This window comes from Drosophila gunungcola, unplaced genomic scaffold (assembly GCF_025200985.1).
Source record: "Drosophila gunungcola strain Sukarami unplaced genomic scaffold, Dgunungcola_SK_2 000060F, whole genome shotgun sequence".
Taxonomy (NCBI): domain Eukaryota; kingdom Metazoa; phylum Arthropoda; class Insecta; order Diptera; family Drosophilidae; genus Drosophila; species Drosophila gunungcola.
In genome coordinates, this window is record NW_026453223.1 from 152,146 (window position 1) to 179,443 (window position 27,298).

The 27,298-nt window shown below is 44.3% G+C and overlaps 4 protein-coding genes and 1 long non-coding RNA gene across 12 annotated transcripts; 3 read left to right on the forward strand and 2 right to left on the reverse strand.

Annotated features, from left to right (window-relative positions):
• Window positions 1-447: 447 nt before the first annotated feature.
• LOC128264196 (ubiquilin-1) lies at window positions 448-4,450 on the reverse strand. Its single transcript, XM_052999577.1, has 3 exons — window positions 4,142-4,450; window positions 2,284-3,781; window positions 448-2,220 (listed from the first exon to the last, which is right to left on the reverse strand). The coding sequence occupies exons 1-3, from the start codon at window positions 4,235-4,237 to the stop codon at window positions 2,144-2,146; spliced, it is 1,671 nt and encodes a 556-aa protein (XP_052855537.1). The 5' UTR covers window positions 4,238-4,450; the 3' UTR covers window positions 448-2,143.
• A 104-nt stretch (window positions 4,451-4,554) lies between these two features.
• Window positions 4,555-14,569, forward strand: LOC128264191 (cytokine receptor). Its single transcript, XM_052999569.1, has 3 exons — window positions 4,555-6,337; window positions 10,514-11,580; window positions 12,400-14,569. Exons 1-3 carry the CDS (start codon window positions 5,196-5,198, stop codon window positions 14,046-14,048), a joined length of 3,858 nt encoding a protein of 1,285 aa, XP_052855529.1. The 5' UTR covers window positions 4,555-5,195; the 3' UTR covers window positions 14,049-14,569.
• A 340-nt stretch (window positions 14,570-14,909) lies between these two features.
• LOC128264166 (cytokine receptor) lies at window positions 14,910-19,952 on the forward strand. The gene is made up of 4 exons (XM_052999526.1): window positions 14,910-15,414; window positions 17,244-18,408; window positions 19,038-19,722; window positions 19,917-19,952. The coding sequence occupies exons 2-4, from the start codon at window positions 17,291-17,293 to the stop codon at window positions 19,950-19,952; spliced, it is 1,839 nt and encodes a 612-aa protein (XP_052855486.1). The 5' UTR covers window positions 14,910-15,414; window positions 17,244-17,290.
• A 336-nt stretch (window positions 19,953-20,288) lies between these two features.
• On the reverse strand, window positions 20,289-26,924 carry LOC128264197 (glucose-6-phosphate 1-dehydrogenase). 2 transcript variants are annotated; one of them, XM_052999578.1, is made up of 4 exons: window positions 26,578-26,924; window positions 22,751-23,010; window positions 22,458-22,675; window positions 20,289-21,552 (listed from the first exon to the last, which is right to left on the reverse strand). In XM_052999578.1, the coding sequence occupies exons 1-4, from the start codon at window positions 26,594-26,596 to the stop codon at window positions 20,472-20,474; spliced, it is 1,578 nt and encodes a 525-aa protein (XP_052855538.1). In that variant the 5' UTR covers window positions 26,597-26,924; the 3' UTR covers window positions 20,289-20,471. The 2 variants fall into 2 exon arrangements, with proteins under 2 accessions (XP_052855538.1, XP_052855539.1); XM_052999579.1 differs by lacking the exon at window positions 26,578-26,924 and adding an exon at window positions 24,469-24,674.
• On the forward strand, window positions 24,874-26,584 carry LOC128264223 (uncharacterized). Of its 7 annotated transcripts, none has more exons than XR_008268670.1 (5): window positions 24,874-25,000; window positions 25,651-25,859; window positions 25,922-26,140; window positions 26,206-26,277; window positions 26,459-26,584. It is a non-coding gene; the product is annotated as an uncharacterized LOC128264223 (long non-coding RNA). The 7 variants fall into 7 exon arrangements; XR_008268667.1 differs by lacking the exon at window positions 24,874-25,000 and adding an exon at window positions 25,025-25,237 and having other exon boundaries at window positions 26,206-26,379; XR_008268666.1 differs by lacking the exon at window positions 24,874-25,000 and adding an exon at window positions 25,025-25,237.
• Window positions 26,925-27,298: the final 374 nt, after the last annotated feature.

Below are 27,298 nucleotides of genomic sequence, written 5' to 3' on the forward strand. Positions count from 1 at the left end.
AAAACAGGGTTTTGGTGCTTACGATAATATAAGCGCGTAATGTCTTGGTAAATATTCGAAGAAAATTCTGAAACTTTATTTATCATATACCCATTATGTAAGCAGTTAAGTCTTGATATCTTTAAAAAATCGAAAAGGTTTTTAAAAAGTGGAGAACTCGGATTGCTCTTTGCCTTGTTCCTCTAGTATCATATAAGCAGATATACCAAAAACAAAGTGTACTTCGTCTCGTAATTTGTTACCTTAGCTTAACTTGTAAAACCCAAAATATGTTTACATTTTGGTAGCACCGACGCGATACAAATTGCAGGTAATAAACATATATATATATATATTTTACCGGCAGGTAAACCGGCTAAAACGATATTTTCCAGCAATTGTCGATTGAAACCTTTGCAGACCAAGCGTAAGCCACACATCTCCGATGTGAATAAAACGAAAACGAGATATAATCTAAAACCAAAGTAGCTTTATTACTGTTTTAAAACATGTGATCATTTACATTTAATTACTTAGTTTCACGTCCTTCACTAAACAAATAAACGTAGCTCCGATCGCCTTCAAATCGAAATGGAATCGAATCGAATTGAATCGGTCCAGCTCCAGTACCTGCCCACCCACCCAATCCCCCATTGCTGATGATGTCGGCTCACCTGCATACTCTTCACTCCGGCGAGCCGCGATATATATGGTAATATATAGTACTTACAGGGTATACATTGATTTCTCACACTTTATATAGACAGTGAGCGCACGAAAGGAAACGTTTCGAAAGTATATGATTGAGGGATGCGGATGCAACCGGGACTGGGGACCCCACAAGATCCGTCTGAGCTCCCAAAAAGTCTGTCATACGCATGCGAATGCTTCGAGTAAAATACAAATTATAGTGTTTTTGGGGTTTCTCTCTTTTTCTTTTACTAAGGAATTTCAAATAGTTTTACGTCTTTTGTTAACACCATGGAATATTTTGTTAAGTTTAAATATATACCCCTATATATACACATGACACACATGAACGTACAGTAGATATCGGCAACATGCAAATCGCTTGTGTGCAAATTACGCCTATGTGCAACGAACTTTTTACATTTTAATTCCTTTAAACGGATAGGATAAATAACGCTCGGAGATTGCTCTTATATTTAATGAATCAATAAACATTCTGACTACTAGTATTGCTTGAATGCAACTGTCTAAGCGTACCGCACAATGCTTGCATGCAAAGTATCGCTTATCCAGCCATTGCATATACGCGATATCTACTGTAGGTTGTCCCGTTTTGCAGTTGTGTAATTTCCAGAACATTTTCGGATTGCGAGAAAGGGAGGGGAAACGGAAAGAGAAGGTCTGCGGCATGGACTGACCACTAGAAATTAGCACCCGATTGGAACCAGCAAGGATTCTACGTCTATATCTAGGACCTCCGATCGTTCGGATCTACACCGCTATTCTCTTCCAAGCACACATCTGAAAGTCACAGTAACGATGTGTTTATGACATTGTAGTTACATTGATAATGACAAGGAGGAGCACAAACCGGCTCAATTTATTGAAAAACATCAAAGTTCTCTGCCAAAAGTGTAAAACGCGTGAAATGTTTTTGTTTCTAAAGTGTGTGTGTGTGTGTGTGTGGGAGTGCAGATATATGCTGCACATGTGCATATTCAAGAAATTTCCGCTTTAAGGGTTCTCAGGTGGCTCGTAAGCTCTCGAAAAGTAAATAATTAAAAAAAAAATTATATCAACTACACAAGTGCCGACACTTTGGTATCTCTATCTATCTTCCTTACCGGCGACATATCTCTTCAAATACCTCTCCGTTCTCTAGGCTCCTATGCTCCTATGCTCGTTTGCCGTTTGGAGTTGTCTGTCTACTGTGGCTCACGATGTGTGTGGTTGGTGTGGGTATAAAGGATTCAAGATATTTCCGGCTTGATGGGGGATTAAGCAATCAATTTGTGTGTTCGATGTCCGATGTCTGATGCTGATGTTTTTAGAAGAAGGACCCCGTTGTGCCCCTTTCTCATTGTTTTCTCGCTGTGGTTCTCATTCGCGTTCTCCAGGGCTATAGTGGTAGATATATATGTAGTTCGTAGATATATAGACAGGTTGTGTACAGTTTGGAAATGGCTTAACGTTGTTAACTCAGGGACAACTGGTTGAGGGACAGCAATCGCTCTACCGCCGCATTGATGTCCCCAAAGGTGGCGATCAGAGCTGTGAATATAAACCATTAGAATTTGCGATTGTCAATTGGCTAAAGCTCGCAAGGAGTCTCACCCTGCAAGTTGGCATCCCGGTTGGCAAAGCCCATCGCTGCCAGCTGCTCCAGCTGCGACTGGTAGCGCACCTCCGGCGGCTGCGTGCTGTCCGCGTTGTTGGACATCCCATTGAGCATGCGCATCATGAAGTCGTTGAAGAGCTGCGCATTGGGACCACCGCCCGGAGCCAGACTGGGGCCTCCGGCGGCGGGATTGCCTGCGTTGAGGCCGCTGCTCGGCGAGACATTGTTGGTGGTGGCGCCGCCGCTGATGCCACCGCTGCCATCGCCGCTGGCCGGATCCGTGCCGGAGTTGGCGCCCGGCGGCGGCGGCGGAATGCCAAGCGTGCCGACGAGACCGGGGGCCGCGCTGCGCAGCTGCTCCATTCCCTGCTGGATCTGCAGGATGGCGTTCATCGCGTCCGGGTTGGTCAGCATGTTCATCACCTCGGGGTTCTGCATCTGGGCCATGAACTGCGGCATCATCTGGCGCACCTGCTCCTGCAAAGCGGGATTGTTGGACAGGAGCGGACTGCTGCTGAGCAGACGCGAGGCCATGTCCGGGTCCTGTGACATGGACTCCATCATGGAGCGCGTGTACGGGGCGTTCAGCAGGTTCTGCATCATGGCCGGATTGTCGGCCATCTGCTGCAGCAGGCTCCGCATGGCCGGCGTATTTAGGACATTGTTCGGCGGCAGATCAGCCCCCGTCCGGTTGCCCGTCCCAGTGCCACTGCCCGTGCCGTTTGTACCCGAATTGGCGCCGCCGCCGCCACCCCAGGGATTGGGCAGCGGATTCCGGTTCTCGGTGCCCTGCTGCGGATTGATACCGGCCCCAGAGCCGCCGCCTCCGTCGACCAGCCCGGCGAAGGGGTTGCGACCGAAGGACTCGGTGGCCGCGTTCATCATCGGCTCCTGGATGTCGCGGTAGATGCGCTGCAGGGCACTGTAGCCGCCCGGCACCGACTCCAGGTTGGACATGGCCCGGTCGTGCGAGCGCATCAGCTCCTGCAGCATCGATGGATTGCGGGCCAGCTCCATCGTCTGGCGCAGCAGGTCCGGGTTGTTGAGCATGTGCGAGATCTCGGGGTTTCGCTGCATCAGGTCCTGCATCTGCGGATTGGACGTGATCAGCTGTCGCATGGTGTCCGGGTTGTTCATCATCTGCTGCACCAGCGGGTTGTCCATCAGGGAGCGCAGCATGTCGCCGTTGTTGAGCAGCTCGTTCTGCATGCGCGCCTGCAGGTCCATGAAGGTGTTCGACCCGGCGCCCAGTGCCTCCAGTCCGGCCAGTCCTCCAAACTGGTTCAGGCCAAAGGGCGTCTGCCGGACATCTGCCGGCTGGCGCGCTGGCACCTCGTTGTTGCGCGTGGGCGCCTTGATCACCAGGTGCACCGTCAGGTTGTCCTTGATGTTGTGCATCTTAAGCGTGTCCGTGTCCTTCATAATTTTGCCGGCAAAAATGAGCACCAACTGCTCGGGCTCTGCCTCGAACTTTTGTGCAACCAGAATTTTGAACTGCGGGGCAAAAGATTGAATTCATGATTGTAGTCACCCATTTCGATTGCCCTTTGGCAATATTACAGGCAGGCCCAGGCATAGGCACACAAATGCACTTTGCCACCCACCCCTATTATGTGGCATAGGCAAGGTGCACTGTACCAGCATAGGCGGCAAGCCCCCATCGTTGTGGCTTAGGCAAAGTACACTGTACCCCGATTATGGGCATTAATTGGCCCGCCCCGCGGAACAACAGCAGTGGGGGTGGCGGGGGAAATCACCGATGGGAATTGGGTATTGGGAAAGGGTGAACAGAAAACAGGGAACAGAAAACAGACAACAGACTGGGGTCACGTGCCCACCTTTACTGTTACTCACGTCTTTTATTCCAGAATCTTCGTCAACCTCGACCGTCTTCTTGTCCTTTGGCGTTTTTACAACCACGTTGATGCGCTTGCTGCCGCCTTCCGCCATTTCGCTGGTGTAGTTGTCGTGTTTTCGGGTTGTGTTTCCTGCGCCGAATTAGCTCGTGTTGTAGTTTAAATTGTGTCACAACTGAAATTTTTTGCTCTGCTTTGGATAGATACGTGTTTTCAAACTAAATTATTTCCCATTTGATGAAAAGTAATTCGTCACTTTCTCACTCACACACACACACGCACACACTCACGCTTAGTTCGATTTTGATTTTCCCTGAACAAACCAGGGCCGCCGCATTATCAGCTATCGATATATCGATAATTGTTCTGAAAACTACGTTATTATCGGGTTTCAAGCAATGCGCACTGTTCAAAACGTATTTCCTGAAAGTCTGCAAGCGAACGCAGCAACTATTGGCAGCCAAATTCAAATTGCATACATACGAAAAAACCAGTACACCTATCGCGCCATCAATATGACCGTTCGCGCAGGTAGCCCTTGTCATATCGCGTATCGAGCTGCGATAAGTTTCGATAAGCGGTCACACTGCAGACAAGAAAATCGTCGACAATAACGCGATAGCGGGGGCAGGGAGGAGAGCGATCGCCGTCCTTCGCCTTTTGAGGATTCGATTCTGCAATATCAAGACAATACAAAAAAAGGAGTAAAACCAGAGTGATAAAAACTAAAGACATTCGTGAACTAGTAGCGAACAAGTGAACCCCAAAAAGCAGCCCCACCTGGGCAGCGAGATGTGTTAGAGCCACAATTCCAGGAAAGCAGCGTATAAACGGTTCCAAGAACTGAACCCACAAATACACAGAGAGCCAACAAGTGACACGGCCAACAAGGTGTTCCTGTGTGTGTGCGTGCGAGAGAGAGAGAGAGGGAGAGCGCGTCTTGTCGGTGTGCGCGTCTGTGTGAGAGAGAGAGTGAGTGAGTGAGTGAGAGCCACCGGGACAGAGTGGAACATAATAAACGGCAGAAGCTGGAGAGGATTAGGATTAGGAACATGGCGCCGCAGGTGCAGCTCGGGCTGCTCCTCCTGCTGCTCGCCGGCTGCCATGGTGGCGCACAGGCCGTCGTGGAGCCGGGCTGGCTGATCCCCGACAAGGTGGAGCTGGCCATCGGCGGCGACTTCAACATCAGCTGCACCCTCAACGAGGCCTACTTCCGCGAGGTCAACGCCACGGAGCGCTGCGCCGTCGAGGAGCTGTACTTCCAGACCGGCAGCCTGCAGTTCCGCAACGCGACCTACATCCGGCGGCTGAACAACACCACCATCCTGTTTAGCGCCCAAAATGCCTCCGAGCAGGAGCAGGAGTATCTGTGCATGTGCCGCGACTACGTGATCAACACCTCGAAGGTGTACGTGGGCACTAGGCCACTGCTGGTGCGCGACTTCAACTGCCTGGACCACGACTTCCAGTTCATGGTCTGCAACTTCACCCAGCCGCCCAACAAGGTCATCACCAAGTACAATATCAGCTACAACACCAACAAAGACTGGCGCTACAGCAACAGCCTGGACTGTAACTTCGATGCGGCGCCGGTGGTCACCTGCAATCTGACGGACGACAACTACAAGCGCTTCAGCGAGATCTTCTATTTCCGCCTGTTCATCTCCAATGCCCTGGGCCACGAGATTCAGCCAATTACGATGAACCACTTTGAGCGTTTGGTGCCGGCGCGACCAGGACAAAACCTGACCCTGGTCAACCGGACCGAGAGCTCCGTCTGCCTGTCGTGGGAGATGCCTCGCCGCTCGAACTACAATCGCGGCCTGGTCTGGCAGGTGCGCGTCTTGCCGGACAACTTCGAGCCCCTCAGCCGGCCCAGTTGGCGCAACAACAGCTCCACCATCAAGGACACCCTCTGCCTCACGGAACTGCCCTTCGCCGGCTACAACTATACTCTGAAGGTGCGCGTGCGCGCCAACCAGAACAACACGATGTGGAGCGAGCCGTTGGACTACGAATTCGCCACCGCTCCGGCACGACCACGCCGTCCGCCGCGCGTCACCTACGGCAGCTTCTACGTCTACTCCTCGGAGGAGGGCATGCGCTTCTACTGGGAGCCTCTGGAGCCGCACGAGCTCAATGGGCCGAACCCTGGGTACATCATCAGCGAGTACAGCGTCAACGGGACCGCAGTGTAAGTACTTTTACATATTGATACCCTTGCAGAGGGTATATTAGATTTAGACTTGAAAAGTTTGCAACGCTATAAAGTATATACAGCTGCGGTTAAAATAATAGTAGCGAAACATTGTTGGGCCCAATAAAAAACTTCAAAGATATAAGAATATTTTTTCTTTTATGTTATCATATTGCTTTCTAACCAATAAGCAAAATTATACAAAAAAAAACGTTGATATTGTTTTAGTTTTTGCAACACAAATACAAAATGTTGAAAATTCATAAAAATTAACTTCTTAATATGCGAAAGTATATAGTTTTAGACAAATTCAGGAGCATCCCTAAATTTCCTTGTTTATCTGGGCAGTAAATAGAACACAAAAAAGGTTTTTAACAAGTTTTTTTTTTTTTTAATAAATAATTACAAATAAAATTGTTTAATCAAACTATTTTATAATATATTTATTTGTTTAGTTTTACCTATAGAGTTGACTAACTCGCTAGAAACTACTGTTATTTTGACCGCAACGTCTTTGTTGTGACATAAGATAAGGGCATCTTGGCATTTTGGCATTTTGGCATCTAATTATTTATTGGCAAACCTGTCTCCAATCACAACATACCTACATATGTATGTATGTACATGTGTGATACGGCGGAGAGTTAGCCGGAATGTCGACTTCTGACGAATCAGTAAGGCAAGACGCCATACGGCGTAGTATTGGCACAAGCACACACGCGGAGAGCCACATTTTCATTGTTGGGGTTCCGTAGAAAATGTTTATTTTTAACAATTCGTCCGAAGTGCCGCTCTACACAAGCACACCAGTAGCAACAGCAACAGCAGCAGCAGCAGCAGCAGCAGAAGCTGAAGCTGAAGCACTAAAGCAGCAGCAAAAACACGTTCATTAATGGTAAAAGATGGGAGGCGTTTTATGCGAATGCATATGCATTTCCAGAGAAATCGGAGGAAGCCCGTCCGCCGGCAGACACCCTGCACTCATCTTCATCTTCCTTCGGTGTGTGTTTATCTCTGCCTAGGACGACACTGTTTAGAACTTTGGACTGAGCAACACAGTGTTGTTTAATTGTCAAACCAACAATAACAGACTAAAGGTCTCCTTAACTATTAATTAGTTTTCAGTGTGTATGTTTTTTAATTATTTTAAAGTTTATCTGGGGAATTCCACGAAAATACCCGTTTAATCGAAATCAACAAACTATAAAATACGCAAAACTTTTTTTTTCCATATTGTTTTAGCATTGAAAATTTTAAAATTTAACACTTTTAAGCGAGATAAGAATTTGGTGACAATTGTAATTTCAAGATCCAAAATTTTATTATCAAATATTCGGACGAAAAACAAAATTTAATAATTCACACATTGTTTACCTACATATTTATGTATATACATACATATATATATATATATGTACATACATATATTTGTTTTTTTGCCATTAAATTTTCAAACAACACAAACCGAGTAGATAAGAAACCAGAGACAATTGCAATTTCAAGACTAAAAATTTTTTAATAAAAAATATTTTCACAATGACAAAAAAAAGTGTAAACAAACGTTACCTTTTCTAAAAATACTTGTCTTATTTGTTTTAATTGATTTCGCCCAAAAGTGTGCAACAAGTAAAAAGAATCATCTTTCAAACTAAAAAAACATTACAGAGAGTAATTTAATTTGCATCGGAAACAAAAATTGCTTTTATCTTTGACATGCCATATATAATATATGTATATAATCATACACTCATCTTTCTGTAAGTGTATTTATGCAGATTTTTGACATATGTTGAATTGAACTAACTTTAATTTTACTTCTATGTTTTGTCTTCTTCCACTGTCTTTTCGATTGAGTTGACATTCTTATGGGATAAAATATCAATTCTAGTAGATTTCTAAGCTATCAAAAATGTTTTTGTTATTAAACGAATTAAAACAAACATTTCAAAATTGCCAGAAATTTCAAAATTTACGCATCTATTGTTTGTTTTTTTTTTGTTTTAAATTGGCTTGAAACTATATAAACATTCATTAGACTTGGCATTATTTTCCAATCTTTGGAATTTTTTTCTAAGCATCCATATATTTACCGTAACTCGTTTTCTGCCACAAAATAAATGTGTCGCATTTAAAAAGTGGCTGCCACATAGAGTCGCGTAAATGCATGTCGTACTCCAATTCTCCTTAACTTTTCAGACCATTAGTTTCTTCGTTTAAGTTCCTTCGATTTTTCTATACATTTTTAGCTCCCTGATCCAAACCACTCTTATATTTATTAGCAACTGCCCAAAATTTATAAGAACTCTATACTGAAATACTGATTTTAGGCATAAGTTATGTATAGCATTAACGAGGGGTTTTTTTATAGTTATGTATAGCATTTACGAGGGTTTTTTTTTAACAGAAAGCTATTAAGAAGTTTAAACGCTTTATTTAAGTGCCATAAAAGCAGCGGTTCACAATTCATGAAATGGAGGCAATGTTTCTGCGTTGCTTATTTTACTGATTGTCGACATCTATGAATATATGCATTATCATTTAAATAGGAATCTATGTAAATTTATGAGTATTTGTTTCCATACACTGTATACTATTTGGACCATATTATTAATAATTTGTTTGGTAACCGTGGCAAATGGTATTTTATACCCTTGCAGAGGGTATTATAATTTCAGTCAGAAGTTTGCAACGCAGTGAAGGAGACGTTTCCGACCCTATATATTCTTGATCAGCATCACTAGGAGAGTCGATCTAGCCATGTCCGTCTGTCCGTCTGTCCGTCTGTCCGTCTGTCCGTCCGTTTATATGCAAACTAGTCTCTCAGTTTTAAAGCTATCTGCATGAAACTTTCCCAAAAGTTGTCTTTCTATTGCAGGTAGTATATAAGTCGGAACGAGCCGGATCGGACGACTATAGCATATAGCTCCCATAGGAACAATCGGAAAAATAAATGAAAAAAAATTATAACTTTGCTGTTTTTTAATTTTTTGTTTAGTTCTTCGACATATAGTAATGGTAAAATATTTCCGATTTACGGTTTAAATTTCATCAAAATCGGACGACTATAGCATATAGCTCCCATAGGAACAATCGGAAAAAATAAATGAAAAAAAATTATAACTTTGCTGTTTTTTAATTTTTTGTTTAGTTCTTCGAGATATAGTAATGGTTTAATATTTCAGAATTACGGTTTCAATTTCATCAAAATCGGACGACTATAGCATATAGCTCCCATAGGAACAATCGGAAAAATAAATGAAAAAAATTATAACTTTTCTGTTTTTTAATTTTTTGTTTAGTTCTTCGACATATAGCAATGTTTAATTATTTCAGAATTATGGTATAAATTTTATCAAAATCGGACGTCTATAGCATATAGCTCCCATAGAAATAATAAAAATATATAAAATAACTATCTAATAATTGAGCTGCAAATAATCATAGTTTCAATGTTTTTTTTTAGCACATACTCAAGTAAATCATAATTTAAATGTTTTCAAAAGTATTTAATTAATGCAATAGCTGCAAGGGTATATGAACTTCGGCTTGCCGAAGTTTGCTTTCCTTCTTGTTTTTTAATTTATTTCATTTGCTAAAATTTCCAAGAATTGTCCATACAAATCGACTCGCTTATATTAGCTAGCTAGCTGAAATTTCTTAGAGATAAGGTTCTCGTCACACGATTTTCAAGTATTTATGTGTAAAACATTAAAATGTTGATCTTTCATCACAATCAAAATTCAAATGAAACACAGTCCAGTCAAAGCACAAGACTCTTTAACCCTGTCATTGTAAATTTAAATAGTCTAAATGTATATTTGTCATGTCGTCAACTGCGATTTTCTTTCCTGAAGGGTTATATAATTTTGCAAAGCATCTAACGCCGAGTTTACAGGTAGATAATTTCAACTAAACTCTTGAAATATATCAGTAAAGGTTGATTGATGGATAAGGCCTTTTCAATTCTCGAATTGAATAATATTAAATAATATAATAGTAAACATTGTAATCAAATTAGACATTGGTGGGCGAAGTCTCGAATCTTGGGATAAGGGGTGTGTCTTAATTTGAAACTAACATTTTTGCTCGAGACCGTAAGAAGAGTCTACAAAGAAGTCACCTTTCTAGTTTACCATTTATGAACGCCATTTTGACTTCGCTTAATCCCTGCAGAGATCCGGCCCTAATCAAGGTGGAGTCCAACTCGGCGATGATCGATCACTGGAACATGAACGCCGTCCACCACTTCCTCATCCGCAGCAGCAACAGCGAAGGCGTGTCTGTGAACGCCACCTCGATGACGATCGGTCCGATTAGCAACCGCGATTTCCGCCGGCGGGAGCCCAAGAACATCCGCAGCGTTTACCACCCCACGAACGAGAGCTACACGCTCAGCTGGGAGCCGCCGGAGGACCAGATGGAGCTGATGAACTACACCGTGTTCTGGTGCAAGCCCCAGCCGGCCCGGCTGTCGGAGTGCAAAGGGTCCATACGCTTCGCTCAGGTGTCCAGCGGGCTGCAGCAGTTCACTACGGCGCGGGACCAGCCTGCGCTGCTCATGGCCGTGTCGGCCAACTACCGGTCGCACAACACCGGCATGCACTGGGTGATCTGCAGCAGCGACAAGAAGGACGACCTGGCCAAGATGGAGCCCTCGATCGATGTGGCCACCAGCACCACGCTGACGGTCAGTTGGGTCCCCAAGGGCGTCTGCACGGTGATCCTGGACGGCTACAAGCTGACCTACTGCCAGCGATCGACCGGTCGGCCGGACAACTGCACCACAGTGAAGCTGGACCGCTACGCCAACAAGCACGTCATCCAGAACCTGGTGCCCTACACGGAGTACAGCGTGAAGATGCTCATGTACTCCGATTCGCGGGCCAGCAAGTACAGCGACGAGCTGGTCAACCGCACCGGCGAGGCGGCGCCCAGCCAGCCGCGGGAGCTGCAGATGCTCCGGGTGACCAGCGCCAGTGTGGAGCTGGCCTGGAAGCCCCCGCTGCTGGCCAATGGCGTGGTGCGCTCCTACGAGGGCACCTACCGATCGCTCCACGACAATGTCACCGAGTACTTCCGTGTGGGGGCCTCCACCGAGGAGCTGCTGGACAGGGAGAAGCCCATCGCCTACACGCTGGGCAATCTCACGGCGTTCACGCGCTACGAGGTGAGTGTGCGGGCCAGGACACTCTACCCCTCGGAGCCCAGCAATGTGATTCACCTCAGCACGGCCATCGGAGGTAAGTCTGCACAGATTTGTCTTGTTGCCAAGTACTCTGTTGTCTAATTTCTGTTGTCTAATGTCTAAAGATATTTCCTAAAATACTGTCTGAATTTGGGTACCTGTTTATTATTTTATTTTCCAAATTATAAGACTCGGTCTTATTACAGATTTGTCTTGTTTCCAAGTTCTCTGTTGTCTTATTGCAAATAATCAAAGATGTTTCCTTAAACACTGTTATAAGTCTGTATTTTTTTAAATTACAAGACAGGCACCTTTATTTATTTATCGCATAATGATTAATTTCAAGTACGCAGTTATCAAATTTCAAATGTCTAAAGGTGATTATACAAATACTGTTTAAATTTGGCTACATATTATATTCTATATTTACTATTTAGAAGTACTAATTACTTTATATAAGTGTCTTTATCAATACCAAAGGTCCGAATTTCCAAACAACTTTTTGGCTTTTTGGGTTCACAGCTACGAGGATAGCTGATTTAATTATATTTTCATTTTAAGAATAAAATATTGTGACCTCTGTTACTTTGGTATTTCTTATTTTTTTTGTTGCTTTGAATCCAAAAAAAAAACCCAATCTAGAATTGCGACAAACTGGGACTTTTGAAGATACGATTTTGACTCATAAACAAGGGATTTTATTTTTTTGAACCCCATTATTTAATGTTTGTTTTGCTTGACCAATATATCCATCTCGTCTGTAGTTTAAGGAAATAAGACAGGATCAACTAAAATTAGGTTTTGAGCTGTTTAATCTGCCTGCTCTTTTTATGTAAATCATAATTCCTAACCCAGAACTTTACCTCTTTCACAGTTCCATCGCCGCCCACGCTGCTGGTGACCAACAACAAGGACCAGAGCTCACGACTTGTCTGGCAGGCGCCCATGATGCCGGCCGGTCGCATTGATTTCTATGAGGTCTCGCTGCGCGACACCAATGCCAGCTGCTTGTTCAGCACCATCCTGCCGGGACGCAACCGTTCCTTCGTGATGGCCACGCCGCGCTGCACCAGCCACAATCCCTTCCAGCTGGCCGTGCGCGCCATCAATGTGGAGCAGCATCCGCAGTTCGACGGAGCGGAACCGGTGCTTCAGCTGCCCTCGCAGGGATGCGAGGCCAGGACGGACGCACTCAGCGAGGAGGATCGCCGACAGTTTATGACGTACGCGGGAAACACGACCGCCTACCGGCTCTACAGATCCGATTGGGGCGCCTACGGGTTCATCTGCACGCCGGACACGCACAGCGTGAAGGCCATGTACCAGACCATCGAGGTGAGCGTGGCCATCCTGGTGCTGGGCGTCATCTTCTATCTGGTGTACAAGAAGTACCGCAAGATGTCCGACATCGATCTGGTGCTGCCGCAGGGCATAATGGAGACCCTGAAGAAGCCCATGGACATGGGCGGCCTGGGCCTGGGCCTGGGCCCGGACTCCTCCGTCAGCGGTGGGATCGTTTGCACCCGGGTGGACGATACGCCGCAGTACACGCCGCAGGATCATCTGCCGCACGATTTTAGCAGTTGCGGCAGCGAGAGCTCCAAACTGCTGCGCACCCAATCGTCCTTCAACGGCAGCGGCTGTGGGGATCGCGATGGCTACGAAGACCACCAGGTTAGGGGGCCGATGACCATAACTGGCCCGCCCACCAGCTACCTGGCCATGCGGCACGGCCTTCTCGTCCAGAACGACATGGAGCGGGAAAGTGAGCGCGAACAGGCGAGGGAACGGGAACGGGAGCAGCAGCATCAGCGGGAGAACGACTTGGACAGGGAGCAGGAGCACCAGAGGAGCACCACCACCACCACCGCCACCAACGGTTACATCAAGCCCACCCAGATGAAGAGCTGGACCGATCCGGCCAACGCAATGCCCGCTCCTTCGATGTCCTTGCCACTCAGCGGTTACGTGCCAGTGCCAGTGCCGATTCCGCATCCGCGCTTCAATCCAGCTCCAGCTCAGGCTCCAACACCGTCCGCCGCCGCCGCTGCCTCCACCTTTTTCCCGCCAGCCCACCTGCTCAACATGGACAACTATGTGCAGGCCTCGGACTTGCACAAGCTGAAGCCCCTCGTCGCAGCACCCTTGCCGCCGCCGCAATTATCTGGAGGAGCAGGAGGAGGAGGGGCAGTCTTAACGGGGGGACCCTCGCCAACGGGAGCAGCGGCCACGCCATTGCCGTTCCAGCTGCCGCCAGTCGGCGCAGTCGGAGCAGCCGGGCAGACAACTGCACAACTGCCCACGCCCAAGCTGGCCGACATCGGCTACACCACCATGGAGCAGCTGCAGCGCACCGGGCTGATAAAGCCACCGTTGGCCGCCGCCGTGGGATCACCGACGCACGTCGCCGGAGGAGCGACAGCCAGCGGCACCCATCCACACGGCCGTCACCAGCCACAGATCAACGGCTATGTGACGCCCCAGGACCTGAACGCCCTGGCTCACAATCGGCACGTCCTCTAAGGAACAGGAGTAGTGCACCCACTCACGACGTGACATTTTATCAGCCCGTCGCATTCGCATCCACATCCACATCCATCATTCAACTCATCAACCATCTGTATCTTTATCTGTATCTGTACTTGTATCCGCATCTGCATCTGCATCCGCATCTGCATCTCCTTTCAACGCCATGTCATCGGATCACCCCGGATCACAGGGAACCCGGACAAAAGGAACCTAGAAACTAGCAACTTGAACCTGGAACCTGCAACTTGGGCAGCTGTTTAATAGTAATCAGTGGAAACTCCTTATCCTCGGACAAATGCAGTTTCTTCGTTTGTAATTTATATTGTATTCTTTGCGATGCGTGTGAGCAGAAAGTATTTGTAACGCTGTAGTATTTTTTTATATTTTTCGTACTGTACACCAACTTAACCATCCACGCGTCGAGCAGATCGAGCTTATAATTAATAATTAATATTTTAATAACCTATGTAAACCATACATACGCACATAAAGATAATTTTAAATAAGTTCTCAAATGCATTCATTCAGTTGGCTTGCGGGCTTTTTATAACCGCTACTCGTTGAATTCAAATGACTTTCATTATACGCGTTACTTGTAAAGTAAAAGGGTATATTGTTATTGTTGAACAGTATGTAACAGGTAGAAGGAAGAGTTTACGGCCCTGAAAGGTGTATGAATTCCTGATCAGGCTAAATAGCCTGGTCGATGCAGGTTTGTCCGATCTAACGAACGTCGAGATTTCGGAGACTATAAAATCCAGAATTTTTGGATTAATTTCAAAATTTGCTCACACCCACTTTAATGCCCACTAATTGAAGAATTCTGCTTCAGTTATGGGTGGTATATGTTTGTTAAGTCAACATCTATCGACACGCCAAAAGATTTCTAAATCTATCCAATCTTTTAGAAGTTGTAAGGAAAGTTTTTATTATGACGTCACTGCATTTTTGAACAACGGAGTTCATATATTTGTGAGAGCGAAAGAATATTAAGCGGGGATGCTACTCGTTCTTAGCTTGTAGTGTTTACCCTGCAGTTCGGCAGAGGGCGCCACCTCTGGGAGCGGATTTATAGCAAGAATGGTGAGCTGAGTAACGGGTTTCGAGAAGGAAGCTTGTTACGTTCGGCAGATGGCGCCACCCTAAGCCGATTGTTTTCTGAGGGCATACATTAGTTGATTTTAAAATTGTTTAGTTGAGTAAGGGTTATCTAAAAGTCGAGTCACGGAACTATAGCGTTTCCTCTTCTTTTGATAAGAGGGGTTTTTCGGGGTAGATTTTCCATTAAAATGAGCTTAGCTCTTCGGAGCTTCGCATTCGCGATCGTTGTTCAGTTGAGTAGGTCGCTTTGAAGCAATCGGTAAGCTTTGTTTTAAAAGGCTCGCAGCCTCTATATTTAACGTTGTCAATGCTTTCGGCGTTATCAGTATACTGTTCTGAGAATTCGAAAGCTACAGGCTTATAAACGTATATACAGCTGAAGCTATAATAATATTAGTGGAACAATGTAAAGTGCTCAAAAACTCTTTAGGGAGTAGGAAAACGTTTTAATTTAATGTTAAGTTACCAACGAACAAAATAAGGATTAAAAACTTTTTATATTGTGCAGTGGCGGATCTAGGAGTGGTGCGAATGGGCGCCAAATCTAAGAGGCGCTAAATCGAGTCCGATTAGAATTTCGAGAATTCATATTCTTCCGCGGGCCAATAAAAAGGGAGAAAGTCTTGATCTCACGCCAAAAGGAATACTATTGTATATTTCATCGTTGGGGTTGGAGGCGCACAAAACACATGTGACGGCATTGAAAATTTTGCTGACTCTACCATTGTCCGTGGCTTCGTGTGAGCGATCATTCAGTAAACTGAAATTGATAAAATCCTATCTCCGCACAACCATGAACCAAGACAGGCTGTCAAAATTAGCTATACTGTCTATCGAAAATGAAGTAGCAGCATCACTCGACTACAATGATATTGTTGCTGAATTTGTTATTTTTTTGTCTTCCAAAAACACAAATAATAATGTTTTTTCCGTTGTAACTGACAAAAGAATCGATATGAAATACAATTCTTCAAACATATAAGCTTTTAATAATTAATAACCTATTTACACTTAAACTACTCCTTATGTTATTCGTACAGCAAATAGGGAGGGGCGGAATTTTTCGCTTTGCCCCGGGCGCCAGCAACCCTAGATCCGCCACTGATATTGTGTTGTATTAGATTTTGAAGAAAAACTAAGAATTGAGTAATTCTATAAAATGTACTTTTCAAAATACTCTAGTAAATAATTTTCAACAAATTTAAGAAAATAGCCAAAGATCTCAGTTCATCTGCATTTTTTGTTGGAACAAAAATATTTGTAATTTTTTAACTATTTTTTAATTTTAAAAATAAAAACATTTATTTTTTATCAATATTTTTTAAAAACATTCAAAAAAAGAAAGAAAGCGACCTTCGGCAAGCCGAAAATCATATACCCTTGCAGCTATTGCAAGAAATAAATACTTTTGAAAACATTAAAATTATGATTTACTTGCGTATATGTTGAAAAACATTGAAGCTATGATGATTTGCAGCTCAATTATTAGATAGTTATATTTTTATTATTTCTATGGGAGCTATGTGATATAGTCGTCCGATTTTGATGAAATTTAAACCGTAATTCTAAAATATTCAACCATTACTATATGTCAAAGAACTAAAAAAGAAATGAAAAACAGCAAAGTTATCAATTTTTTTTCATTTATTTTTCCGATTGTTCCTATGGGAGCTATATGCTATAGTCGTCCGATCCCGCTCGCTCCGACTTATATACTACCTGCAATAGAAAGGCAACTTTTGGGAAAGTTTTAGCAGATAGCTTTAAAACTGAGAGACTAGTTTGCGTAGAAACGGACGGACAGACGGACGGACTGACAGACGGACATGGCTAGATCGACTCTGCTAGTGATGCTGATCAAGAATATATATACTTTATAGGGTCGGAAATGTCTCCTTCACTGCGTCACAAACTTCTGCAAGGGTATAAATATTATTTATGTATATGCAAACTAATTTAAAAAGCTTTTTTTAAAACTTAAAGTTATTATTGAAAACTACTATTTTCATGACCGCAGCTGCATGTACATATGTACATATGTATAAAGCGCGTGGAAACTCTTGTAATAAAGCTTCATTTTAATTCCAGAATTTGTATAACTATACCTCGTAAGCGATAAGAGGCAACATACATATATGGGCTTGAGGACGTGGTTGTGCTGGACAGCAGTGCCGACGATACTGTTTATGCTTATCCAATGTGGCCGGGCGGAGGAGGAGGTGGCCCTGCCCTGCGAGATGACCGCTTCGAGCTCCAACCAAACGTGGTGGCGGGAAGGCGGCGACGTGGACCTGTTCTGCGAGTGTAGCAACGCTGGAAAGGATGTGAGTTTAAAGGAGCATTTGACAATGAAGTTCGACGGCAATGAGGTGGTCATATCGGAGGTGGACAACAGTGGAACTACCTTTAAGGGAAAACCTGGACTTTTTAACCAGAACGCGCAATTAAAGTTCGAGTGTTATTTTGATACGTACCTTCTTAATGGATTCCATGTCAAAGTGTTCGCCCAGTTGAATGTGACGGACTTTGAGTGCCGTTACCGATACCATGGAAGAGCTGAGATAAGTTGCACCTTCACCCGATTGGACGACGCTAACTTCTGGGACTTAACCCACTATGAGCTTATGGCGGACAACACTCCACTTGCCTGCAGTGTAAACAAGAATAACGCCACGAAAATTCAGTGCACTGTGGATATCAACGGAAACGACCTGATACCCGATAGTATGATTTTCAGACTCACCATGCTCGACACCCTGGGCAACCAGACACAGGAGTTCAATCGGACCAAGGACGAGATGACGGAGCTGGAGTGGCCAGCGGATCGTTACATCAATCATACTTGCGTTTCGTGGAACCATATACACGTGCAAGGCTCCACGGAAACACTTGAATGGGATGTGCAGCTGCAGTGCGTCAAATATCCTCAACTGGTCAAGAATCTAACAAGGTACACAGAGCGCATCCCGAAGGACACGACGGATAGGATATGCTTCGAAAATCTGGAAGGGAATCAGAAATTCATGGTGCGCTTAAAGCGTCGCCTCAATGTGACCGGTGCACCCTGGTCGGAACAGCACCCCGAGATCGTAATCGAAACGGATGCCACCCGACCAGCCCGCCCTCCAAAATTTCTGCCCCTGGGCTACCATTACAACCAGGACAATCACGAGCTAAGGGTTTACTGGGAGCCGCTCGAGGAACTGGAATTCAACGCTCCGGAACTGGATTACGAAGTCACCACCAACACAGGGTAAGCTGAGGCTAAAGATCTTTGATGAAATTGCCTTTTTGAGCCCATATACTTTCCAACAAAGTAGGTTTTGAAAAGCGATTTTTTCCGCAAACTTCTTAAGTACCGATCGTACACTTGAACCTCCTACTCTCATCAAGTATTTATTAAAAATCTTTTAAAAATGTTAGAAAACATAGTTTTAAATTACATACATATATTTAGCTACTTTTTATAAAAACCCTGCCCCTACATACATAGGTATCTATGGAAGGCACACTTTCAACTAAAGATCAACAGATTGTTTTAAAAAAACCTTTTTCTACAGATCAGTACAGATTAATTTGATGGCCAGACTTAGATATAATTACCTCAACCTCCTACACTCATCAAGTGTTAATTAAAATCTATTATTAGGATATGTAGGGACTTTTTATTAAAATATACCATACCGCGTCCATATACTTTCCTGTCTACAGGAAAAAATACATTACTATCTAATTTTTATCACAATAAAATAAAAGTAAAAAGGTATCTGTTATCGTTTTTTCTTGTGAAGTTATAATTATTAAGATATACAAGTTTTTTTTTAAAAACATGTAGTAAATTATAATTAAGTTGTTCCCCTATCCTCTCCATTGTTTCAACAGCAAACTGGGCAAATATACCGACAGAACTTCCACGGTATTCAAGGAATGGGACTACGAAAACCCGGCCACAGTGTTTGTGGCGAGCAGGAATATAAAGGGCATTTCGGTGAACAGGAGCCGGCTGGAGGTGCCCGAACTGTCCGATGCCATGGACCGAAGGTGCCAGGACTTGGCCCATGACGACAACACCCAAATCCTCACCTGGACAAAGCCCGTGGAGGAGAAAAATCTCGAAGGCTACTTTGTCTACTGGTGCAACAAAACCACATGCCAGGCGGATGCTACCACAGAGCTAAAGTACGATTTATCCGACATGAGTCCGATTCGAATGGCCGTGGCGGCCAACTATGGTGCTGACAAGAGTGGCGGCATGAAGTGGTTGCGTGAGGACAAAGTGGGGGTCACCGGCAGGATCCGGTATGTGGAGGGCATCCTTGCCCTGCTGGTGCTCGGTGTCTTCTTCCTCGGTGTCCGGAAGCTTCGGAGTATGGCGAAGATCGATGTTAAAGTGCCCCCGGGTGTGCTGATGCCTAGTGCGCCCTTCGACCCTGACCAGTCTCGGCAAATACAGCCCCATCAGGGAATTCCGCATCCCAGAATGCTTTATTCAGACCTCAAGCAGACGGAACCCCCCGACGATTACCCCGATGTGCAGATTGAAGTGGAGTTCGAGGTGGAGGTGGAGGTGGAGAAGGAGGAGGAGGAGGAGGTGGAGGAGGAGTCACAGGAACCAGAGCCAATGGCACTGCCCTGCGGATATGTGATCATGAACGCAGTAAATCCCATATTGAGCGATGGATACATTAAGCCACCGCCTCCGCGATGACATTTAGTCTTGTGGCGTTACAGTACTTACGCATCGCCATCCGTCATATTCAGGCAATCATCCAGAGTTCCGCTGAAAACGTTTCTTAACTATTTTCTTTATCACATCGTGAAATTATAATTTATTCGAGGCGTGAAACCCACTAACAACCCTGTAAAGCTTATGTATTTATATTCTTGATCACCCATTACATATCAAGTAACTATGTCAGTACATAACAAAAACGCTAGAGAATCGAAATCGGATGTGTATAAAAATTGCTTTTTCTAATTAAGTTATTGTATTATAAGTTTTTTTTTTTTTTTTTTGATAAACATTAAGCTTATCTTCTAAGCTGTTTCTAGCAAAATATGGAATGTTTAAGAATAAGTCGCAAAAGAACTGATTACAAGCGCAATATAATTTATAAACGAGATATGAGCGAGTTCCAGTTAAATGCTATTTCATATATTTAACAAAAAAATTCTTGTACAAACCGAAGAGAAGATTACAAATAACCAAAGAATACATATAGATATGTAAGGACAGAGAGGATGTGTGTGCTGTGTGTGCAGTGTGTGCAGTGTGTGCAGTGTGTGCAGTGATGAACCCAACCCGGATTGGGGCGTTTAGAGATTGGAGGAGGTGGCCGGCTTGCCGCCGTGCCACTTGTAGGAGCCGGAGTACTTAAAGTTGTTCTCCTCGCACTTGCGGTCCGCCTGCTTGGGGCCCCGCGATCCGTACTGGTAGGTGATGGGCTGGACGCGCTCCCGCTCGATCTTGTGCAAAATGGGCGTGAAGATGCGCCACGCCTCGCGCAGCTCGTCGGAGCGGACGAAGTGCATCTGGGAGCCGCAGAAGACGTCGAGAATGAGTCGCTCGTAGGCGTCCGGCAGGTAGGAGTCCTTGTAGCGATGCTCGTACGTCAGATCCAGTTCCGTCTCCTCGATGTCGAACGTGATGCCGGGGCTCTTCGTCATCATCTTGAAGTAGAGGGCCTCGCCGGGCTGCACACGGATGACCAGCTCGTTGCGCTTGGTGCTGCCCTCGAAGATGTCGCCGGGCACGTCCTGGTACTGGATGCGCACCTCCGCCTTGCGCTCGTTGAGAGCCTTGCCGCAGCGCAGGATGAAGGGCACTCCCTGCCAGCGCTCGTTGTTGATTTTGAGCACGCCGAGGGCGTAGGTGGGCGTGTTCGAGTCCTTGCTAACGGTGGGATCTTCCAGATAGCCGGTGCGCGCATCCTCGGTGGCGCCCTTCGGATCGCCCAGATACTGGCCCAACACCATGTCGTCCAGGGTGAGCGCCTGAATGCTCTTCAGCACCTTGACCTTCTCATCGCGGATGTCGTCCGGATGGCAGCTGACCGGCTTCTCCATGGCCACCAGCGAGAGGATCTGCAGCAGATGGTTCTGCATGACATCCCGGATGATGCCGAACTCATCGAAGTAGCCACCACGTCCCTGGGTACCGAAGGGCTCCTTGAATGTGATCAGCACCGAGGCGATATTCTCGCGGTTCCACGTCGAGCTGAGTATCTTGTTGCCGAAGCGAATGGTCATCAGATTCTGGACCATCTCCTTGCCCAGGTAGTGGTCGATGCGGTACAGCTGATCCTCCTGGAACAGTCCGGCCAAATGGTCACTCAGCGCCTGCGAGGAGGCGTCATCCCGACCGAAGGGCTTCTCCACGATCACGCGGTTCCAGCCGCTGTGGATTAACATACATTATTATCATTATTAGTTGATGCTATTCCATGGTTACATGGCAACAAGCTAAATGAGTTCTAGAAGCTACATATGTCATTTTCGGTGGCTTCGGGGTTGAGGGTCATTGTGTCATTGTTGCACAGAGGACAATTTGTGTGGGAGTTTTTATCGGTAATCTACTTATTACAACCTAAGTTTCTCTATTGACGTTAGAAAGTCTTTAAGTTGATTTCACAAATAATATAATATGGAATAAAAATATAATCTATGATGTAAATAAGCTTGACAAATGAGTCTTTGATTTCGTTTCCCATATATGTACATACAGTTTCGGTCAGAGTAATAGTAGTGGGACAATGTAAAGTGCTCAAAAACGAACCTTTAAGGCATATGGTAACTATTCTATTATTTTGTTTAATAATGATTTCTGACCAAAACAAATAAGGTTTAATATTGTTTTAGTTTTACAAGGAAAATGAAAACTGTTAATCATTCCTTCAAATTCCCTTTTCATATACTGCAGTAAGCGATATTTTAACAATTTAAGAAAATCCCCGCTTATCTGCTCTTTAAATTAGAATAAAAATGTTTTTAATTATTTAATATCTGTATTTTTCAATTCTGTTTGTATTGTTTTAAAATATTATAGCCACAATAAATGTTGATATTTATTCTCGACCCATTTAGTTTATGGTGCTCGTGGAGCTTCACGATATATTAATTTTAATTGCTTTTTCCATAAGCTAAAATACTACTATTATTTTGACCGCTAGAGTATATGGCTAGGATTCCAAATAAGTAAAATTTTGGTAAACTGTTTGGTCAAAAGGTTCCTTATGGAGTTAATATAATATGAGTGTTTATATGTAGCAATCCATTTGGATTCCCGACTGAATTGCTACTCACCAGAGGGACATGCATATCTGCTTGACGTTGACGGTCACCTCCTCGAAAACGCTGGGTGGAAGGGCCAGGTAGAAGATGCGGTTCGCCTTGTTCTTGTTCTCCATCAGCTCCAGCTGCTGGTTGAGCAGCTCGAACCCAGTGCGTCCGTCGTAGCTGCCGGACACGTACTCGTTGAGGGCCCAGAACTCCTCGTACTTCTTCTGCTCGTGGGGCTGAACCTGCGAGGAAACGGATGGATGGATGGATATATCCTGGAGAACAGTGGTATTGATTGGAGAAGAGCCGGAACCCACCTTCATGTACGGCAGGCATTGCGTTTTGAGGCTGGTGATCGTCAGCTTGGAACGGGCATAGCCGCAGAATTTGGTGGGCTTGGGCAGCAGGTCATCCCGGTAGAGCCACCACAGTGTGGGATAGATCTTCTTCTTGGCCAGGTCGCCAGAAGCCCCAAAGATCACGAACGTGTGCGGGATCTTGCCGTCGAAGTGGGTGCCCTCACAGACCATGGTCGGGGACTTGAGCGACTTTATGATGAGATCCAGGGCGGTGTGATCTGTGGATCGAACGTATCTCGTAAGCTTCGTTTCGGTTTACCTTAAACTAACTTCTGACTGTCAACTGCCTAGTAAATCAAAGCGAACTGTTTTTACAATTTATCTTGGGAAGTTTAATGCTGTAAGAAACCCGGTATACTGGGGTGTTATATATTGTCTTTAGTTTTGGACAAAATTCAACTTAAAAACCTAAGCCCCAACAGGTACCAAAACAATGATAGGGTCAACGATTTTGTGATTTCCTGAATTTGGAAAAAAGGCGAACTTCCATAACTCGAAGCACTTCATATTTGCCCGAGAAAATCCGACTTGAAAGGGCCTTGGGGTATTAAAATTATTTTACCTTTACTTAAAATCTCTATGGGCAATAAAGCAAGTTTATTTATGGGAAATCGAACATCGATAGCAAGAAGCTTCGGATTGAACATCTAGATTGAAGCGAGTTTTCCTAATTCAAATGATCGAAAGAGTTAATTTAAACTTTATATTTTATATTTTCAATAACCAATATAGATTTAAGGTGAAGCGAAAATAAAAGCAATACCCCATAGCCCCCTAAAGTTGGATTTTTTTTCGGATAAAAAGTTTCGAGTTTTGGAACGCTTTCTTCTGCTCGAATAAGGTATCCTTATTTTGTGTATAATATTTGTTTTCTTGTGACATTCAAATGGTCAATAAAGTCATTTTAACCTTTACTTTTTTTATACCCTTACAGAGGGTATTATAATTTCAGTCAGAAGTTTGCAACGCAGTGAAGGAGACATTTCCGACCCTATAAAGTATATATATTTTTGATCAGCATCACTAGGAGAGTCGATCTAGCCATGTCCGTCCGACCGTCTGTTTCTACGCAATCTAGTCTCTGCATGAAACTTTTCCAAAAGTTGTCTTTCTATTGCAGGTAGTACATAAGTAGGAACGAGCCGGATCGGACGACTATAGCATATAGCTTCCATAGGAACAATCGGAAAAATAAATAAAAAAATTATAATTTGATGTATTTTAATTTTTTTTAGTTTTCGACATTCTTCAGTCTTCATTACTGATTAAATATTTCAGAATTGCGGTTTAAAATTCATCAAAATCGGACTACTATATCATAAAGCTTTTATGGAAGCTTAAAAGCAATAAAAATATTAAAAAAAAATTTGTTAATTTAAAAAAAAAATTTTTTTGACTTATTAATAATTCGACAGTTCAGAATTGCCCTTTTAATTCTATTAAAATTGGAAAACGATATCGTATAGCTGTTATAAGAACTTTCGAATAATTGAGCTGCAAATCAATTCTTTTAAACATATACGCAAGTAAATCATAATTTGAATGTTTTTAAGAATATTACATTTTTGAAACAGCTGCAAGGGTATATGAAATTCGGCTTGCCGAAGTTTGCTTCCTTTCTTGTTTTTTTTTATTGATATTTTCAAAAACTCTGCGATCAGTGATCACGCACTTGCCTTTGGGTCCGAATGGTTAGGATGAGGAGGAGCTGAGGACTCACGAAGGGCCTGGAGCGAAGTGAACGTCCACGGCAGAGTGCAGACTTTATTAGGGTTCGTCGGTGCGGTAGAGCGTCAAGCACTCGATAAGACCTGGTTCCGTTGTCTAATCACCGCCAGCACCACTGCCGATGACTAGCCAAGTAATCCGGGAGAGAGCTCTGCCAGAGGTCACCCTCCGAGCCCGATTCCGATTATCGGTCCACTGAAGGTGAGATCTTTTACGTGGAAGTGGACGAGGGTGCTAATGGGCGTCCAGATTTTGGAGCAGACCAGGTGGTGTCCGTGGCGGATCAGAACCGAACAGAACGGAATCGGGTGCGGAAGCTTGGGCAGGTGCGCTCGCGCGTATCTTTCGATGCGGTTGCACAAAACGAATAAACTGCTGCGCTGCGCTGCGGTTGACTTTAACTTTAACAAGGTGTAAGCGATGCACCAGGCAGCGACTGCGACGCGAGCGTCAGCACAAAGTGCAAGTGACATGTAATAGGTATGTACATATATAGGAACACACATCATCACATATCCAAAACTTGGCTCCGGAATAAGCCCCGGCAGTGTGGGCCGATCGTTAGGCGGGAGCACGGCAACGAAACGGACGCTAAATTATTTAACCGGAAGAATGAAGCTCTTCCAAAGCTACCAAGTATAAATATTCGTGACCATTTTCGAGGGTAGCAAAAGGATAAAAATCAGAGTTACGTGTATCTAAAATATCCCTCAACAGGTTTGTTAAACATTTTCAAAACTTTGTGAACAGTGACTTTGACTCTGCGAGAAACAAGAATAATAATATTTTACAACATATGTACATATCTAGCAAGAGAGTAACAAAACTTTAATGGAGTGTACACAAAATAGATTTTTGTACTTTTTCACATAATTTGATTTTCTGGAGATATAATTAAACTTGTTTATTGCTTAAAACCATCGTAAGTCGTTTAAAAGTCATACACACATTTGTATATATGTATGTACATATGTATGTATGTATGGTACGATTGACGATCGGTCACGTGATAATACGGAGAAGGGTAAACACACTCAACCTCTTCAAAGAGATCTCGCGTACTCGTTTTGTTGTGAAATAAGATTTACCAAATAAAAAGCGTTAGATGATAAATGTCTTTTGAATTCAAGAAGGCATACTTTTCGGCCGTATGAGATCTGGCAGATCTGTGGCGCAAAACCAGATTGGCTCTGGCGGATGATGACTAATCGGCTGGCTGTGGGCTCCTTCGCATGCCGAGATCGTGACTCAGAGCCTATAACTCTACAGTAGAGCTTCCATAGCTCGAACTTCCATATTCTATATCTTCATAAGTCTAACTTGCCGTATTAACAGTTGCGTAAGCTTTAACACGTGTTTGAATCAATTCGACAACTCAAAGTCTCCCCAAATTCGATTTAGCGAAGTTGGACTGTAATCTCGGCCGGATCGCATTTGACATTGACACAGGCGAAGGCGAAGGCATTGGGGCAAGGAGAGACGCAGGTCAGAGAGTGGAGAAACGGAGGAGGAGAAAGAGAGAGGCTGAGAGGGTGAAAGAGAACAAGGTAACGTGTTTGAATGAATTATAATGCCAAGCGGGTTTTTGTTTTGGAAAGGCTTTTCGTAAAGCCCCCGCAGGTGAGTTAATTATTGGTGCGTAGAATGCATTTAAAAACAAACATGTTCAAATGTCATTGCCACAGAGAATGGAGATTGGAGAATGGAAAGCTCTCTCAACCCTCAAAAGGTTATTTGCCGGGCTCTAATCTTGGGAAGTGAGTATGGGAATCAGAACGAGTGTTTGTTATTGCTGGCCGATGGCCAAGAGCGGCCACACGTCATCGGTTGGTAATTGGAATTGGGGAGTGAGAGTAAGAGTGCGAGTACGAGTGCGAGAGGAGAAGAGCGGGAAGATTGAGCGGCCTGTGATAAGATAGGTTCCGTTGTTTTTTGTAGGTGACCCCAGACGAAGAAGGAACACATTTGAAGGGCGCAACCGCAATCGCCCACCTGATGCGACAGTGATCGCGGAAAGTATCCACTCGAAGTCAAAGGTAATAATATCGAACACTCACCTTCCTTTTGCGCTGCCATCTTGACCCAAGTTGTCCAGTCCGCACAATGAAAAAAAACAAAATAAACACTCTAAGGCCGCTTTTTTTCTGACAATTAACCCAATGGGCTTTCTGTTGTTTGGCTTTGGAGATTTCACCAGCTTAAACGCTGCTTCGACGGTCGTCGGATTTAAGCAACCACTGTGTAATTACGGCAGAGTTGTACGTTGTTGTGCTATGTTTGGGTTGTGTTTAGCAAATGAGTGCGGCGTCGAGTCGCGGAGCCCTCGGTAGCACAGTATTGGAGCCCAGCACGATCATTCCCTGACTGACCGAAGCATGAAATGAAGCGGCGGCAGCGGCGGCGGCGGCGGCACTGCCAATGGCAACAACACAAAACGACGCTTACAAACCCCGACTGCGACTGCCGATCGCAACCAGGAGCGGATTCTACAAAAAAAAACTGTGAGCTTAATTTTGTTAATAACCAGGTAATTTTGACGATTTTACTCATCGTTTTATATTATAATGTATTTTATTTAAATAAAAAACTAAACATTAATCTGAAAAAAATCTAAAATTATTTTATGCAGCATAAAAAAAATTCGATTGTTTACTAGCCACAAAAAATATCGGAAACAAAAATTTAACCAAACGAAATTAAATGCCGACTTGCCATTTTCAGAACCTCACAAAATTTAACTTATTTTGAATGGTAATTTAAAAAAACCGATTGACGTTA

Bases quoted from the DNA above. Each gene is read 5' to 3' on its own strand.
- LOC128264196 (XM_052999577.1), bottom strand. From the start codon at position 4,237: ATGGCGGAAGGCGGCAGCAAGCGCATCAACGTGGTTGTAAAAACGCCA. The intron at 3,782-4,141 runs GTGAGTAACAGT...TTTGCCCCGCAG, and splicing joins AAGATTCTGGAATAAAAGAC to TTCAAAATTCTGGTTGCACA. The intron at 2,221-2,283 runs GTGAGACTCCTT...TTATATTCACAG, and splicing joins CCGGGATGCCAACTTGCAGG to CTCTGATCGCCACCTTTGGG.
- LOC128264191 (XM_052999569.1), top strand. From the start codon at position 5,196: ATGGCGCCGCAGGTGCAGCTCGGGCTGCTCCTCCTGCTGCTCGCCGGC. The intron at 6,338-10,513 runs GTAAGTACTTTT...TAATCCCTGCAG, and splicing joins AGCGTCAACGGGACCGCAGT to AGATCCGGCCCTAATCAAGG. The intron at 11,581-12,399 runs GTAAGTCTGCAC...CCTCTTTCACAG, and splicing joins CCTCAGCACGGCCATCGGAG to TTCCATCGCCGCCCACGCTG.
- LOC128264166 (XM_052999526.1), top strand. From the start codon at position 17,291: ATGGGCTTGAGGACGTGGTTGTGCTGGACAGCAGTGCCGACGATACTG. The intron at 18,409-19,037 runs GTAAGCTGAGGC...TTGTTTCAACAG, and splicing joins GAAGTCACCACCAACACAGG to CAAACTGGGCAAATATACCG. The intron at 19,723-19,916 runs GTGGAGAAGGAG...CGTCATATTCAG, and splicing joins AGTTCGAGGTGGAGGTGGAG to GCAATCATCCAGAGTTCCGC.
- LOC128264197 (XM_052999578.1), bottom strand. The intron at 22,676-22,750 runs GTGGGTTCCGGC...GTTTCCTCGCAG, and splicing joins AATGCCTGCCGTACATGAAG to GTTCAGCCCCACGAGCAGAA. The intron at 21,553-22,457 runs GTGAGTAGCAAT...GTTAATCCACAG, and splicing joins CAGATATGCATGTCCCTCTG to CGGCTGGAACCGCGTGATCG.